Here is an 18,261-nt window from a genome sequence, read left to right on the forward strand (position 1 = left end):
CCCCCTCCAGCACTGGGATTACTTTAATAATCAAAGAGTTGCCTATAATTTTCTATAATACAATCTTCTAAAATATTTTTTCTACCTTATAGTCTTTTTCTCTGAGCCTTTCTTTTTGAAGGGTAAAATATTCATCAAATACCAGCTTTGTTTTTATCTTAAAACAACATAATAGATCTAAATGCCTATTTCTATAAAGGTCTTTACTGTGTTCAAAAGAACCACCTATTGAAGTCAAAAGGCCCTCCTCCCTCATTAGAGGAATATGTCCTGGGTGTGAGCTTCCAAATTTTGAGAGACTCTAAGGTAGGCACCAGGGGTTTCCAAGGCAGAAAAAGGGCCTGTCCCATTACTACTGGATAAAGTTTAAGCAGAGTTAAAAGGGTCTGGTGAGGTTTGCCCCAGGAGTTGTATATTTTTACATATATCTTTCAAACATTTCCATGCTTCATTTGTAAATATTTTAAATGGTAAATTGACTCATCCTTGAGGGGGGTGACCTGTAGCCATTAATTAACAACTTAGAAACAAATCATAAGCAAACTTTTGGGTGAACCAATGGTTTGCTCAATACAGCTGACCCTCCAAATGATCTCTGACTATATAGTAGTCGTTAACTCCATTTGAGAACTGAGGACGCTCAGGGATAGGAAAGCTGTTTGCCCAGGAGTAGACAGCTACCACACAATGGAGCCATGCTGTAAATCCAACCTGCAGATTCCATACCTAATTCTCTGTTCACAGTTCTAACTATTCACTAGTTGCATAGTAAGCTCAAATTTAACTTGCTAGTACCAACAGGCCAAGTTGGTGGTCATGTTCTGGCGAGATTCAAAACCTTTTTGGCCCTGGGGCCATGAGTGACACTGTTTCTTCCTTGCAAAAACTAAAATGACTAGAGGAAAACCAGAATAATCCTAAGACAAAGATATGTGAGCTCAAAGGCTATAAAAATTTGAGATTTCAAAAACCAAACATAGCTTTCTTGATTAGACAATAGTTGGTTATAAACTCTACAACCAAGTACTTCTCAGGTATGAAACATTACTCCTAAAGTTGGATTTTTCCCCCTATTTTTACTAAGAATTGAAAGCCACAAAATGACAAACCAGGATTACCCTATTAAAAGACAACTTCAATTGTTCCTTTGTTCTAAGAAACTGTGTGTTAGGTAGTGACTGGCAATACCTGTACCTTGATCTTCACATTAATTATGCATTTTTCCTACAAAATTGGCTGCCACAGTACACGCTGCAAGTCAGATTTGAGAGCTGCCAAGAGAAATGTTCCAAATGGCTGACTTTTTAAAGACAACTTGTCAGTTCACCAAGTAATTCTTTGGGGGCTTATCCTAGTATACTTTATGTCTCTCATATACCTATACTTATACCTATAGCAATTATTACAGCTCTAAATAGGTATTTTTTTCCATTCAGCCCCTGATATACAAGTAATGAAACGTATAATTCCTTTGACAGCATCAATTTACTTTGGCTGCTGTTATTGCTTAATTCCTAAACTGACTTATGTGAAATATCCTGATTCCTAGGAGACAGTGATTCTGGCTTAGTCCTTACAACTAAAACAAAGAAGAGTTTTATATTAATGACTCAATAAATACTTTCTTCCTCAAGATTTCCTTTCATCAAATAATCATACCAATGCTTCATTTCCTTTAGTTAACACCTTATTTTAATGAGGCTTGATTCCAAAACATATAACAACACACACACACACACACACACACACACACACACACGCAAGAGGTACTATGTTGAGTAAGTCAAGTGTTCCAGCCAAGTGTCCTATCTTTCATGTGGCACCATGTGACATTTTGTAGAAGACACAATGCTAACTATTCATTCTGCCAGCCTCAAAAAGATAGGTATGAACTACATGCCAGAATGGAAAAAGTGTAGGCTTTGAAATCCGATGCTGGCTTCAAACACCATCTCTACCACCACTATCTCTCTGTGACCTCGAGCAAACGACTTATCATCTGAAAAATGGGTGTAACAGACTCTCACCTCAAAGGAGTCCTGAAAGTTAAAAGAGAATTTTGTTGTGAAGAACCTAGCATGTAACCCAACACACTAATAGACACTAAAGAATTGCAGTTTTATTCTGCCTGTCCATAAAATGCCATTAGTAATTCCTTTTGAATCTGTTGTCTGTTCACAAAACATAATGTAAAGGATGGTAGCTGTGGTGTTCTTTGTGAGCATAATGAATTGGAAATTGTTTACCCATAGGGTAATAACAGTAAGGTATATTCATGTAATGAAATTTATGCAGTTATTCTAGATATTTTTCAAACAATGTTTTATGACAAGGAAATTTTTACCCTAGAATTTAAGTGAAGAAAGCAGAAAAAAAAAACCTGTATAATAAAAATAGCTCACATTTGCCGAGCACATGCTATGGGCCAAGAACCATGCTATGTACTTTATTTGCATCATCTTATTAATTTTTACAATAAACCTACTAGGAATATAGTATTATTATCCCCACTTTATAGAAGTAGAAACTAAGGTTTAGAGAGTTTAAGGAATTCATAGTCACTACATAAGTCATACAGCCAGGGCTGAAATCTCCAAGTGCCTGATTCCAAAGCCCTTTACCAATTACGTCACGCTGATTCTTCAGTACAAATGTCCTGTGTATTTAAAACACATAAATATACACATGTGCACATACTCACAACCTCACACAAATGCACATCTGAAAGGGAAACACCAAATGCTAACAGTGACAATCTCTGAGAAGCGAATTTTAGTTGACTTATAATTAATTTTTTATCCATTTCAGTAGCTTCCAAATTCAAAGAGTATGTATTATTTTTACAATTAGAATTTTTTCGAAAAAGAAAATGCATGATAGTACTTTGAAAAATATAAAGTATGAAACAAATATTAGTATTTTTAAGAAGCAATCATTTATTCCTTGATATAGTATAGATTTGTGTTTCTTAAGAATACTATTCTTCTAATTTTTTTTCTATCTAGTCCAAGGCAGAGAAAATGTTTTTAAGAAACTATTTTGTAAATGAGTACAATAAAATACAGTACAGAAACTGCCATATGTGTTACTTGACAGATATTTGACATTAATATGAGAGTCAAAGAATTTGTGTGGGAGGAAAAATAAACCTCTTTTCAAATAATATAGAATTTTCAGCTTAGTGAAAACACATCCATTAGTGACACAATGTCATCAGAACTCTCTCCATCATGGTCATGTTAGTGATACTGTCATGGAGCCATCTACACAGTCTGGCACGCTGTTTGGACATGCCTCAGCCTGACGACTCTCTGTCCCAGGAGATGAGAATATCATGATGTGTTGGAGTGACACCTAAGGAGTAATTTCCTGTCACTCCACCAATTCTTTTTAAGAGCAATCATTCTGTAAAGAGAATGGAATGATGTATTACATAGCAATTCCTTTGAACCACACAAGTTATATGAGTTGAAATCACAGGTGAAGTTTGATTTTATTTTACAAAGTTATTTTCTCTTAGATACATTAAAAATTAGGTGATTCAGATAGCTTTTTCAAGAAATTTTTCAAAAGAAAAATTAATGCAATCTAAAAATTACTCTAATGAATCTTACTCTTTATCATAGGGGTTCTACTGAGTGGCAATAAGTGGACCAATAATGATTTCATTACTAAGGCATTTGACTAAGTCTTTCCCTGACTCTATGCTCTTGGACAAGAAAGTAAACATAAATGAAAGACTGTCAAACTAGCTTTAAAAAAAAAAACTAACCAAATTCACATACTAATGTTAATAATTCCCTTGCACAATGTCACAGGGCTCTACCTTTGGCCTATCTTGGTCAACATTTTATCAATGACAAAGTAATATTCCCAAATGTGCAAATGATAAATAAGTAAAAGTCTAATATCACTAATATGTTGAATTTAAACATTTTAGAATTCAAAGCTGTCTTGATTAAGAGGAAAAATAATTTGACAAAAGAGACAAAATTTAGAAGGATAAACATATGTAAAGTCCTCTAAGTAGGCACACATAATTCATTGCTTAAGCAAAGAACAAAGGAGACCTGGCTTTGTAGTAGTTGTTAAGAAAAAAGCCTTGGAAGTTTTCTTTGAAGTCGTATATGAACAAACAATGTGCTATTCCCAATTTATAAGGGAAGCCCACACTATATTTGACTAGATTAATAAAAGAAGGGTGCCCCTGATCAGAGGTGTGAATAGCAGCCTGGTGTTTTCTACTGTTCAGAGTACTCAGTCAGGAGGAGGCTACTGCATTGAAGATGCCTTTTTTTTTTTTCTTTTTTTTTTTTTTGAGGTGGAGTCTCGCTCTGTTGCCCAGGCTGGAGTGCTGGAGTGCAGTGGCACGATCTTGGCTCACTGCAACCTTCACCTTTGGGGTTCAAGTGATTCTCCAGCCTCAGTCTTTTGAGTAGCTGGGATTACAGGAGCGTGCCCCCATGCTCAGCTAGTTTTTGTATTTTTAGTAGAGATGGGGTTTTACCATGTTGACCCGGCTGGTCTTGAACTCCTAACCTCAAGTGATAGGCCCGCCCTGGCCTTCCAAGTGCTCGGATCACAGGCGTGAGCCACCGTGCCTGGCCAGATGCCTCATTTTTAAGATGACATCAACAGAGTGATGGGCACCCAGAAGAATTTTAACAGGATGCGAGCTATCAGTTATGAGAACTAGAACTGCCGGGCGCAGTGGCTCATGCCTGTAATCCCAGCACTTTGAGAGGCCGAGGTAGGTGGATCACTTGAGGTCAGGAGTCCTAGACCAGCCTGGCCAACATGGTGAAACAAACACAAAAATTAGCTGGTTGTGGTGAAACACGCCTGTAGTCTCACCTACTTGGGAGGCTGAGGCAGGAGAATTACTTGAACACAGTGGGTGGAGGCTGTAGTGAGCCGAGACTGTGCCACTGCACTCCAGCCTGGGCAAAAAACTGAAAATCTGTCTCAAAAAAAAAAAAAAAAAAAAAAAAGGAGAACTAGAACTGCATAACCCTGAAAGGAGAAGACTTCAAGGAGGAGATACAATAACTATGGTCAAATATTTGAAGAGCGACCACACAGAAGGTGCATATTTATCATGCGGCATTCAAAGGGCAGATGGAAGACTAACAGGGAAGTTGCAGGGAGGCAGATTTCAGTATACCACTGGGGAAGAGGCTTTACAAATATCTGTGCCCACCTGTGTTTGGTGAAGAATTGGTCGAATCACAAATAACACAAAGTCCAAATCAAAAGGGGCTTAAGGTCTAGAAGCATTGCAGACTACTGTCATTAGCATTTCTTGGCATCGTAAAATGTTGACCAAACTCCTCGTTCCTGGCTAGTTCACATGGCAACTGGGATAATGTGGAAAAAATTCCTGTATTTGGTGGGATGTTAGACCACAGTATCCATTATGTTTCCAATGCCTGCTTTCTACACGTCTAATTTCTTATCAGTGAGTTTCATGAAGATACTCCTAGTACATGGATGTATTATCTAAATATGCCTAACCCCAATAAATGAGGGGAAAATGTAAATTTAAATTCAATCTAGAAGAGTCCAGAAGGTGAAATTCTACAAAAGTTTAGATATTATAAATTAGTGTTGCCATGGAAACCTTAGTTGATATCATCCGCTGCAGCCAAAACAGTTCTCGCTCAGGGACTACCAGAACAATGAATGAGTTTATATATTCAGTGCCACAAACCAGCACTAAATAACATTTTTAATGCCTTTATTTCTAATTTTTGAGGCAGTAGATTTACATACTCTCCTTGAGTGTTTAGGATTTTGATACAGCACTAAAATCGAGGGTATGGAATTACAGTGGAGTGATCAATTGCATCAAGAGCTGAGCAAGTCACTGGAAGCCCAGTGCATGTACTGTACTGAAACCACCATTCAGATTCCACAAGAGAAATAAACGAGAAAGGAAAAAGGCCTGCCAGATCAGGACATTTGCAGTCACAGTGACTGGCATAACATCTTCCCCTTTTCCCTTAAAAAATTATAGGACTGTCCACATTCCTAAAATAAACAGTTGTCGATCAGGGCATTATGTGAGATCAGATTCTCTGCTGTTTACAGGACTTCAACAAATGGATTTTCTCAGTTATGTATTAGTAATCACTACAATACATGAAAGTCAGCCCACACTGAGAACAATATTGCCTCCAATCAAAATCATTCTTACCTTAGTGTACTAAAGCTTTTTCCTTCTTGTAGGCAACAAACGCTACAACAAAAGAACTTCCAAAACACCCACAGCTAAGGAAAGAACAGCTCCAACAAAATAAGTGTGAAAAATCTGTCCCTGGTACCTAATTCGTACATAAATCTTCTTTTTCAGGATATTTTAGTGGCTTTATTTGTAATCTATCAGCAAATAATAGAAATAAAAGTTTATTTTGATGGAAGTGCACCTAACTATTCAGTGATTTGAAACCTACTTTGTTAATTATTATGCTATCCTGGCAGAGGATGTAAACATGCCTTTTTTCCAAGGCTTCATGCTGTACCTATAATCTCAGATGAATATTTTCACAAATACGAACCATTAGGGAGGATGGGACTTAAGCAAAATGTGAAGGAAACTTCCTTCTGGTCCTTTTTCACTCTGGCTGGGTAACATGTGGGCCCTTTGCCCCAGATTTCATATCCTCTTCTTGATCAATCTCAGGGAAGGGTCTATAAAATTATTCAACATAAGGAGGTTGAATTGAGATACGAGAATAAGTTTGACTTACCACTTCCATAGCATTTGCATTTTAGGCCCTGGGGCCAGGCACTTTCTATTTTATCTTATTTAGTCATAACAAAATTATAAGAAAATTGTAGGTGTTACTCCCTTCACTTCATACATGAGAAAACTGGGGTTCAGAAAGATTAAATAACTTGCTCAAATTCATATAGCCAGCAATTACATGAGTCAAAATCAGGTCTTTCAAGTGCCAAAGCCTGTCTTCTTTTTCTTCTAAATCATACATGGTCTGAGGAAACTGAATAGTTTTTATAATGTAGGCTTTCACATATTGGAGAGCAAAAAAGAGAAACTTGATATTTGAAGTGCCCTTTTCAGCAGTATGGATTCTGAAACTACAACATAAAGGCAGCCACCTTTCTCATACACACATAAGACCAACCTTCCCACTAGAGACAAAGACATGAATGTACCATAATTTAAGAAAATCAGCCTTATATCTATCTTTCCTTCTCCTTCCAACTTGTACAAATGAGACCAGCGGGACAGCAAATTAGCATGCAATGTTTGGTGTCAGGGGTCTGGAACCAGTGAAAAGCCAAGCTCCAGGCAAGTTATTCAATTCTGAAAATAATCTATTAAATTTCCTAACCCTTGCTAGTAGGTCTCAGTACTGAAGGGGCCTAGAAGGGAGAAGCAGTGACCCAGCCCTAGGAACACCATTGTCCCAAGAAGGCTTGGGGAGACATGACAGGACCCTTACCTAAGACAATTTGGGATCCTTCCACAAGAACGCAAATCCAGGACTTGGGAATGTGGGAAACAAAGGGGAACCCAGAACAAAAGTGAAAACTTGTTTACCCAAGAACGAGACTAAGTTATAGCTACCTGGCTAAACTGCCTGGACAAGGCAAACTGCATGGCCGAGCCATTAAGTCACTAAGGTTCGGATGAAAGGAAGCTGTATTCTCTCTGTAAAGGGCCTAAACTGGTCCTCGATCCTGCAAATGAGGGAGAAACAATCACACCAAGGTCGTCACCACTCCTCGCAGGCCATTTTCTATAATGCAGGAATTTCAAACTTTTGTTTTTAGCACAAGAACCTCTGTCCCTAACAAAATCTTATACAAAATGCCTACTCGTGAAGCAAATAAAAACAGCTGCCCAGGTTGAAACCAAGAAGGGAAGTTCTCAGAATCTAAGAGTCCAGTAGACTACAGCAGGCAAACCACCGCTAGAGAAGACACTGAGTCACACTGACTATCATTAGATCTCACTGGAATCTAATCCTGCTGGACTGTTCTCTTGATAGTCACGGTTTCTTTCCATCACTTCTTCTAGGAGTTTCTTCTTCCTGATCCAACTGGATAAGACATGGTTTCCTATCACAGGTTGGCTTTTCCACTGTGAATACAGAAAGCTCCACATATCTCTCAAGACAACATGTGCTATCTTCCAGGTCTTTCTGACAATCCATATGCTCTTCCCTCAGAGCCCTTTGGGCCAAATCATCCAGAGACTACTGCCCTCAGTGTCTTAAGGCATAACTAATTTCTGTACAGCCCTTATCAGTTTGGGGCACATCATTTTGTTTGATGCACAATGACTGTATGGTGTGCATATTATTCAGACTCCAGATTCACAGATTCATTAACTTGTTCAGAATTCTAGAGCCAGACAGCAGAGGAGCTGGGACTTAGCCCACTGCAAAGAATCAATGGCAGGATGGGGAATCTCAGAGACCTCACTCTCAGGGTTTCAGTTAGTGCCTCACAAGTAGGGGGCTTCCAGTGAATGTGAGTTCACTTTCACTTCCCTTGTTCCTCCTGTCTACCTCAAATCCTCCCTCTACCATATCATGGGAATTCCTGCCTCCCACTCCTGATGGTGACTGGGAGGGCCCGCTGAAACAGATGTGCTTTAATAGTGCTTTCCACACTGTGCCCATCGTACATATAACTCCTGGCTGTAGTGTTCAGAATCTGTTTCTGAGATTCTGAATCTTATCCAAATGCCTCATACCTCTGGATTGAAGAAACTGACCAACTGCTACTTCTCTATACCAATAGGGCTGACTTAGTCATTCAAAAAGCTCATGGGCTTGGCTCATACAGGATGCACCTCCTAAAAACGAAATGTTCCCTAACAATGCTGTCTAATATGGGCACACAGGTGATGTTTAATTTCTAATAATCGCATTTTATTTTTTTCTTTATATCACATGTTAACATCCATGAAGTAATCATATTTTTTAAAAAAAGAAATATGTGAAATTAATTTTAGTAATATATTTTGTTTAACCCACTATATCAAAACTATTGCTGTTTCAAGATGTAATCAATATTACAATTTGTTAATGAGAAATTTCACATTTTTTTCATATAGTCTCAAAGTATGGTGTCTTTTACACATATCTCAAACCAGCTGTATTTCCAGTGCCACATGTAGCTAGTGGCTACAATACTTAACAGCAGGTCTACTATCTTGCCTCGGTTCCCATCCCACCTATCATTTCCTTCCTTTACTGGGGACACTATGGGCAGGAGCAGACAGTGGGGACCAGGATCATTAGAGAAGACCGACATGCACCTGAAGGGAAGGCCCAGATCACGGAGAAGCTTTTGTGCCATTCCAGGGAGGTTAGATTTTAACCTGAAGATGTAGATATTCTTCTGAAGGATCTTAAGCAGTGGAGCATCGTGATCAAATTTGCCTTTTAGAAAGGCAGCAGTGTGGGGAACAAACTGGAGACAGGCCAGGCAGAAGGCAGAGAGGCCAGTTATGAGGCTACTGCAATAATCCTCAGAGAAGGGATGAGGGGCCAAACCACGGCAGTAATGAAGGTTATGGGACACAGAGGTAAGGGCAGATTCGAGAGAGCCTGAAAAGTCTCTATATAAAATGTAGAGGTTGAAGAAGACAAAGAAGTTGTTCTACATTTTAAACTTGGTGAAACAGGTTTCATTCATTGAGATAAACACAGAAGGAATATGCTGGATTGAAATTGGGGAAGTGATGTTTTGAACTTGAGTTAAAAATACTTGAAACACATGTCAGGTAAGATTTCAAGGCTGGAAATGCAGATTTCCAAAGGAATCAATGGCATATAGGTGGTAATAGAAGAAAATAGAGGATAAGCTGCCACATGGCAAATGTGAAGAGTGAGCAGAGGGCTGAGGGCCGAATTCTAGGGGATGCTAAGGTTTGAGAGGAAGGGAGGACCGTAAAGAGAAGTCCAATACAGAGCAGCTGGACAAGAAAGAAAATTAGGAGAAAGGGATAGCTCAGAGAACAGGTGGGCAACATGTTAAGGTACAGAGAGTGATCAAGAATACCAAATGCTGTGCAAAGTTCAATTAGTGACAGAGAATTCTAGATAATGGACCTGGTGGTCAATGGACCACCAACAGAGGTGGTTATTAGGAGAGGATGAAAGTACAGGGTGTTGAAGATGAAAGGAAAGTTGTGAGGTGCAGGATACATTCGAGGACCTGTCCTTCAAGGAGCTGCCTGCTAAGACCAGGAATGATATGAGACATACCCAAACCTAGAGAGAAGGGACCAAAGAGATTTTGTTGATCGTTTTCTGTTTTTATAAAGAATAAGAAAGACTAATGTACGTATATATGCTGAAAGAAAAGGATCATTGAGACCCTGAAGAAAATGAAGCAAGGTCCCTGAGGAAGCAAGAGGGATTAGCCTCAGACTAGAAGAGAAAGGAAGAAAAGGAATGGAAAGAAAGCCAGCCATTTATAAGGAACACAGATCATCACTGCAAAACCATTTTTCCTTAATTAGAAATATAAATGCAATATAGTTATCCATGAAGACTTTCTCTTTCTTTAATAGTACTACTTATCATGTATAAAATCAGATAAGTGCTCTGCATGGGAAGAAGTCACTCGAGCTCCAGATCTGTGGTCTTGGTAGATTACCAAGCTTTTCACACACCTTCAGATTGCGCGGAAACATTACCTCAGTTGATACTCAACACCTGCAGAGCCACAGGGGTTGTTAACAGCTAATGGCCTCTCTGACTTGCTGGTTTCTGTGCATACTGATAGGTAAACATTTTCAGTGTCACCATGTGTCACCTCATAGCCTGGTGTAAGAAAAAGCAGGGCCTGGGGGTCAGACACCAAACAGATTCATCGGCCACTTATCAACTCTGCAGACTCAATCAAGTTATGTAACTTCCCTAAGCTTCAGTTTTCCCAATAAGGGTATATAATCCTCACCTTTCAGGATTCCACTAAGGTTGAAATAAGATGATCAATAAGTGATAACTATGATGATGATGACTGTATTCACTTTGTCCTGAATCTCCTAGGAACTGGGTGCTGATAATGAATTGGTGCTTTGCAATTGCTAGCATTTTGATCCCTAAGGTGAATTAAAGAATCAATCCTAGCATCAGGAAGGAATCTTGAAAATCCATATGGCCACCTAATGTTTGCATCCTTTCCTCATCTCAGTGCATATGCAGTTTCTGCCCACAAACTGCCTGGGCTTTATACCTGCGCCACAAATCACTAGCTACTCAACCTTTCTAGGCTTCAGTTTTGCTCTTCTGTAAAACTGGAGTAATGAGGGTATGTACTTCATAGCACTGTTTTGAGAATAAAGGAGAAAATGCATATAATTAAATAAGATATTGTCTTGTGTAGGCTATACTTATACGTGTTTAGTAATGGGGGCCTATCACCTCCTGAAACAGCACAATCTATTATGGGGCAACTTTCTGTATACTGACCCAAAGCCTGTATTCCTGAAACATCCCCATTGGTCCTAGCTTTACAGTCCATGGGAGTAGTTTCATGGAATCAGAATGAGGGTTTCATATAGCAGTATGTTTACACCTTTACTCAGCTTGGCTAGGTGCACTGTGCAGTGTTCCACATATGGCTGGCTGCTTGGGAACACAATCTGGGCTGGACCTCTCAATATTTACATTACTGTGAAAGTGTCAGCCTTCAGTGGCGTTTCCAAATGCAGGAGGCCTTTTCGAGCACTCTAAGTGAGCTGGATGCTACCCAGGAACACACTGGTTATATTGCTTTCAAGATTTATTTTGCACTTTGTGTCATAGTCAGTTCAGCACTTGGCACCATATGTAATTATTGCAGGTATCTATATATCCTTTAGGTTCTATTATTGAACACTGCAGTCCACCAATGCTCAGAACCCTAGCTGGGTTCAACTCAGAAGCAGCAGTACTATAAGAGCACTGACATAAAGTCAACAAATTGGCCCCGAAATTCACTCACATCATCCTTCCCTCATCCTTATATTCCTATTAATAGCTATTGAAATGTTATCCAAATCCTTTCAGTAATTACCTCAAACAACTGTCATTCTAGGAAGATCCCCTCCACTCCCTAACAGAAGATTTTTTTTCCTTCTGAGCTCTGCCAGACCTTTGTTTCTGGGATATGTCTGTTATTTTTCCTGCAAGGCTATAAACTGCTTCCCAGCAGAAACAGTGCCTTGTACAAAATAAGGCTTACTAAAGAATTAAATTTGGTCTTGAAAACAATGGGATGTGGCAGACTCTTCCCCACATCATCTTTCACCCTCAGATGGGTCCCCAGATATTTTTTTAATTTACAAGGATGCTTTTAAATGAAAAGCTTGAGCAGCCCTGCAATAAATACAGTCTGAAATTTTACAGCTGATTAGCTGAACTTTTATATAACTCATAACTTTAGCCTAATTGTTTGACGTATAAAATACTGGCATAAAGCCTGAATGCCTTTTTTGCTTAATACTGGGGCCCATCACTCCACCTTAAAATAACTACAGGCTTCTTAATTCCAACTCACAACTGCCAGACTCCATCATTATCCCAACTCTGGGAAATGCCGAGTCCTCAGAATTTTCACAGCTGATGAATGGAGAAGCTGATTAGAACCACTGAAGAAAAGTGGGGGGAAAAATACCCTTGACAGACGCCTCCTTCAAATGTCTGTCCCTTTTATCCAATGTCAACATGAATTTCTAAGTTAACAAATATTTATTGAGGTCATGACTATGTGTCAGGCTGTGAGTTAGGCTCTGGAGACCCAGTGGTGAGCCAGAGTCAATATCAAAGCCCAACATTTAAAAAAAAAAAAAAAATCATTCTTACATTTATTCATTTTACAGGTATATTTATCAAGTGCTTCCTATGGCCAAGGGCCAGTAGACAGAATATAAGGTACATCAGTGCCCTGAAGGAACTTGCTATCTAGTTAAGAAAGCAAGAATGAAGCGCACAACAGTGTAAGAAAGGATCCAATGGTCTAGAGGAACGACGCAAACACAAGTGCAGAAAGAACCAATGAGAGTAACATGATCAGGGCAGGCTGACTTGAACTTGAAGAATGTGGTTAGGTCAGAGAAAAAAAAAAGAAAAGAGACACTCTAAAAGGCAGGGTATGAACAAAAGAGGACACATAAAAATGAGCATGTCATCTTAGAAGGGCAGTGAGATCCAACTAGTAGGAACAGAAGGTTCATGTTGGAAAGAAGTAGAAAATAAAGTTGGTAAGTTAATTTGGGGCAAGACTGTGAGGTACATTAAAACCAGGTTGAGAGGCTACACAATGGTTGGGGGTGGGGGGCATGAAAATTATTTGCACTATGGTGCAAAACTAAACAATGCTAAAGTATTGTTCCCGTGAAACAATCCTTGGAAAAGAGTACTGAGGGGAGAGTTTTAGGAAGGTTGATGTGCTGGAAGTAGGTAGAATGCAGAAAACTCAATTATAGAGAGACCAAGATGTATCATCATCCTAGAAGCGCTGATGGCTGAGGGTCTCCAATCCAATGAGGGATAGTGAAGAATGAAAAGGAAATATGGGGGCTGACTCAGAGAAACCATTAAAAAGGAAGAGTTAATACAATTTGATACATAGTTTCACAGAGGCAGTGAGAGAGAGAAGAGACAGCAATGGTTCCTAGATCTCCAGTCTGGGTGATGGAGAGAATGCTAAACAGATCAAGAAAGGAAAGTCTTTTCATCATAAAAGGAACAAGTTTAGAGAGAATACGAAGAAAAGTCTGTTATTAAGCATGTAGTCTTTGGCTTGAAAGCAGGACAACCACCATAAAAAGTCTATTAATGAAGCAAATAGATAATGGGAATGGAGTTTGGATCTGTACTAGAGATAAAGATTTATATGAAGTAAGGATGGAGAACAACACATTTAAAATTATTTTATTAGAAAATAAAAACACTAGCTATTAAACAAAAATCATAAAAATGATATAAGTAGTAGAGAGAAATATATCTTCATAAGACTATTTTTCTCAGCTATGGTACTTAGGGGATCCTACCCACTACCACAACACTGAAGGAATAAGCTTCTGCAGAAATTCAACATATGGCCTATTTACATAACAAGCATCACAACTCCAAATTAGCCATTTTGATGTGTCAAAGAAATAACACCTTCACAGCACAGTACTTCAGAAAAGCGAAGAAAAAAGAAAGGTTTTTCTTCTATAATTATGTTTACTGGGTTTTTAACTATTTGTAATATGAAAATCTTATTTTAATTGTGTGATTACACTTTAAGGCAAAACAGTGATGAAATGGATTAGTTGAATAATGCACAACCATTCAGAGATCAATAAACAGACCCAATACTAGTAAAATCTACTCTTCTGTGCACAGAAATTATTAACAAACATATGATTTAATTATCACAGTCAAATGGCAGTAAAAGTGCTACAGAAGATGACTAGGAAAGAAGTCCTATGAAGCAGTGACTAAGCAGTACCTGTCGAGTGCACACAAAACACATTCCCCTCCTGTCGTCCAGTGGGATAGGTGGTAGCAGCTTAGATCTTACCAATAGCAACCTCAACTTCTTTCATCTTATCCTAACTGTAACCAGAAGCTCTTGTCCCGGCTCACCTCATAAAATGCTGATTAAAACTGTATAAAGTAATAGAATGAAGATGACCATTCATGAATATTCATTGTGAATGATAGCACAATTCTGATCGCAGACTGAGAAACTGACAAATATTTGGATCCAAAGTGAGATATTTCTAAAGCTTAACTTCCGATGTAAAAGATGACCATTTACATGATAAGAGGGGTCCATGTAAATGCTTCAGATTGGCATGCATTTAAAGATTGCAACAGTGTGGCCTAGGCATTTTCTTTCCCTGATCCTTACTGGTGTGGCAGAGCGGCCTCACAAGCCCACAGATGCCTCTCTCCACAATGGCCTCATGAAAATCAGTTCATGCAGAGAAACTGTTTACTGAAGACTTTCATTAGGGGGCTCCCAAAACAAAATGAATACAAAAAGAGTCTTGATCATTTTGTCTGTCTAAATGAGCACATTAAACTAAGTTGATTCTTAGAAAATCATTTAATATTTTCACGGATTAAAGACAGAAAATTGCCAATTAATACACTCTTCCCAGATGTTTTTACTAACCTCTTCATTCTCTGTATTCAAGTGGTTGTATTTTTATGCAAACTATCTTTTGGGTGGCTAGTCTCTAGTTTGTCTGTGTGTGTATTTAAAGCCACACCGATACAGAATTTGACATATTTTCTGTTCTGCTGCTCCATACCATAGGTTAACACAGCTTGAGCTTATTCCAAAACTCTAATTAGAAACTGCAGTATTTCCCTTGTCTAAATAGAAAACCATTCCCAAAGTTGATTTTGCCCCAGTTAAATTAAACAAATAATATCATACACAGATATTTTAAACACGACAGTTACTAGATAAAACTGCCCCATCTAGCAACACATTGCTTTCTGGTTAAGCAACACAATTTCATAAGGCCTATCAAATACTTTATCCAGACGCCCACTCTATTTTCAGGGTATCTTTCAAAATAATTAGTTGCATTACTTGAAGTCTTTTTTTTCCCCCCAGAGTGAAGAGGTTTCTGACTTCCTGTCCTTTTCCCTGCCATATTAGAAATCTGCATAAACTCTGGAAAACAGTACCAACCAAAGTGGCGATGACTCCTTCCATTAAGACAAACTAAAGATGTTAAAAAGGTATACGACCTTACTCTTTCAACTTCTGGTATAAAACCACTTTCTCTGCACAGGTTCTAAAATTTCAGAGTCGTCTGTCTTAAAGTCTGTGGGCTTGTGAGGGGGCTGGTACATATTTTAATATTAAAAAATGAGCAAAGAGGCTGTTTGAAGTTCAAGGATTTTCACTAGTTCTCAAGCTACAAACCCTGTAATACAGTCAAAAGAAAACGTACAGAAAGAATCTTTCATTAAAGTGTCAGGTCTCCAAAACCCTGACATCCGCTAAAACCAGGATTGCGGGGGTCCTGAGAAGCTCGTGAAGTTCACAAATACACCAATACTGCGGGAGCCCGAAACCTCCACTCGGGAAGACGCGACACTACCGCCGCCTCCCCGAGCAGGTGAAGACTCGGCCCTTCAGCCCACCGTGTCCGGCAGCGCGATCTTCCGAGCGCGCCGGAGTCCAGCAGGAGCGCCTCCCGCGACAGCCCAGTCTCCGGATCGGGTCCGCAGCCCGGGGACTCCGCCCCCACCCTCCCCTGATGCCGCGTCGTGACCGCTTCGTCCCGCGGTCCGGGCGCTGGGCGTCTGCTGCCACCACCTCCGCCCGCCCGCTCAGCACGGACACCGACCCATCCAGCTCCCACGGGGCGCCAGGGGTGCGGGGGTTCCCGGGGCCGCGGGCCCCGAAACCGGCTGGGATCCGAGGGCTGGGTGGTACTGGCTGACGTGGGCTTTGCAGCTCCGGACCAGAGAGGGGGCCGGTGGGTCTCCCTCCGGCTTAGGAGGGGACTGGGGGCGCCCGCGCGGGAGGAGGGCAGGCGAGGCACCGCGGCCGCGGGCTATTCAGATCCGGGGCGGGCGGGTCCACGTCGGAGCGCGGCGGCCACACGCTCGCCCCGGGCGCGCCCCTGTACGTCCCAGCCGGCACCTCCTCCCGCTCGTCCGCGCGGGCCAGAGAAAGGAAGGACGGCGACCTCCGCGTCCGGTCCGCGCCGCCAGCCCGCGTCGGCGCCGAGCGCGGGCCACACCCAGCGCCCTGGGAGGCGGCGGAGGCTGGGCGGCCCGGGCTGCAGAACGCTTGGCCCAGCCGAGTCTCCCTCCCGGACGCGCAGGCCCCGCCGCGTCCCCGCGCCCCGCATCCCCGGCCGGCCCCGCGTGGAGGGGGGTCCCGGGCGGCGGTGGCTGGGGGTCCCGGGCTTACCTCAGTGCCGAGCGCCTGCCGCTCTGTCCCGGGCCGGAGCCGGAGCCGGGGCCCGGGGGCGCGGTCGCCAGGGGAGGCGGCGCGGTGGTGGCGGCCCCTGCTGCTCGGAGGGCGGGCCGCGCGGGAGCCGCTGCCTGGGCCGCGCGCGGTCCGGAGCTCGCCCCGCGCTGCCGGCGCTCGCGGCGGAGGGCGCAGCCAGCTCGGCCCCCGGACTGGATTCCTTCACTGACACAACTCCGGCTCGGCCGCCCCGCGCAGGGACACTCCCGCCCCTCGCTGGCTGCCCCCGCCCGCTGGCCCGCCCGCCCCTTGGTGTCACTCACCAGGCGCACACACCCCAGCCGGCGCCCCTCGCTCCCGCTCGCACACACAGCGCTGCTCACGCCTCTCTCGGGTTTTGTATCCGCTTACACGCACGTTCTGACACAGATCCCGTCCCTCCACACGCCCTCCCTAGCTTCTTTCCCACCCCACTTTCTAGAAGAATCCCCGTACAGCTTCCGCACTTTGCTTGCCTGCCCCACACCAACCTCCTAGCTTTTCCCCAAACCTCCACTTTACCGAAACTCCCCGTTATTGAAAGATTTTGTCGCAATCCGCACGTGTTGCAAGAGAATCATCTTCTCCTACCCGGAAAATGAACTTTGCTTCCCCAGCACTGTCTGCAAATAGGAGATGTTTCTCCTTTTAGAAGGTAGTAATGCTTTCTGGAGAGGAGCCAAGCTCAAAATGTAAACAAAGATAGCCCATTCGAAAATGACCTGAAAAATCAGGCGCGGAAAAAGTGCTGGGGCTCCGTCTGCCCTTAGAAACCCGGCCAACCCCGGGTGTTCCGCCTTCTCCCTGGGTCTGCACTCTGGGCTCCAAACGTGTGTGTAATAACCAAGTTACACATGGCCACCGTGGGCTTCAGCTGTGGGTTACTGCCTGCGAGTACAGTAGTCGGGAGAGTAAAAGCAGTTTCTCAATCATTATTCATGATGGAAGCACTTTAGATAACACTCCTCTTCCAGAGGCAGTAGAGTGAAATGCAAGCAGCTCTGCAATTCAGTTTATTTATTTATTTATTTTTAAGGGTGACTTTTTATTTATTTGTTTTTAAGGGTGACTTTTTAGCTTCTTTTTTTTTTTTTTTTTTCTATACCAATAACTGTTTCTGAGCGGCTCCTTGGCTGTCAAGCTCCTTATAAATACCAGACCAGAGTCAGTTATGCCTCTCGAGATCCAGACTCTAATGGGCCCGCGAGTGCACAGCTGAATCGTATATTATCCGATGTTCAGTAATTCATAATTTGAAATAAAATACAAACACCTTTTGGGTAAAGTTTCATTCTGCTAATATAACGTGGCCCGGTGAGC

General features: G+C 41.7%; 1 protein-coding gene across 11 annotated transcripts in view; it reads right to left on the reverse strand.

Moving 5' to 3' along the window:
• SPATS2L (spermatogenesis associated serine rich 2 like) overlaps window positions 1–17,938 on the reverse strand; it is a 168,404-nt gene extending 150,466 nt beyond the window's left edge. For 2 of the 11 annotated variants that reach the window (XM_032278741.1, XM_032278732.1), the window contains exon 1: window positions 17,226–17,668. Coding sequence is in view for 3 of the 11 variants with exons in the window: in XM_032278730.1 (XP_032134621.1) it covers window positions 15,936–15,977 (42 nt within the window). In the remaining 8 variants the exon portion in view is untranslated. Of the gene's footprint in view, window positions 1–14,466; window positions 15,894–15,935; window positions 16,194–16,255; window positions 16,272–16,902 lie in introns of those variants that run through there. The other 9 variants (XM_032278735.1, XM_032278736.1, XM_032278734.1 and 6 more) reach the window with 9 other exon arrangements.
• Between the last annotated feature and the right edge of the window lie 323 nt (window positions 17,939–18,261).

Source organism: Sapajus apella, unplaced genomic scaffold (assembly GCF_009761245.1).
Source record: "Sapajus apella isolate SASKATOON/1434 unplaced genomic scaffold, GSC_monkey_1.0 scaffold10, whole genome shotgun sequence".
Lineage (NCBI taxonomy): Eukaryota > Metazoa > Chordata > Mammalia > Primates > Cebidae > Sapajus > Sapajus apella.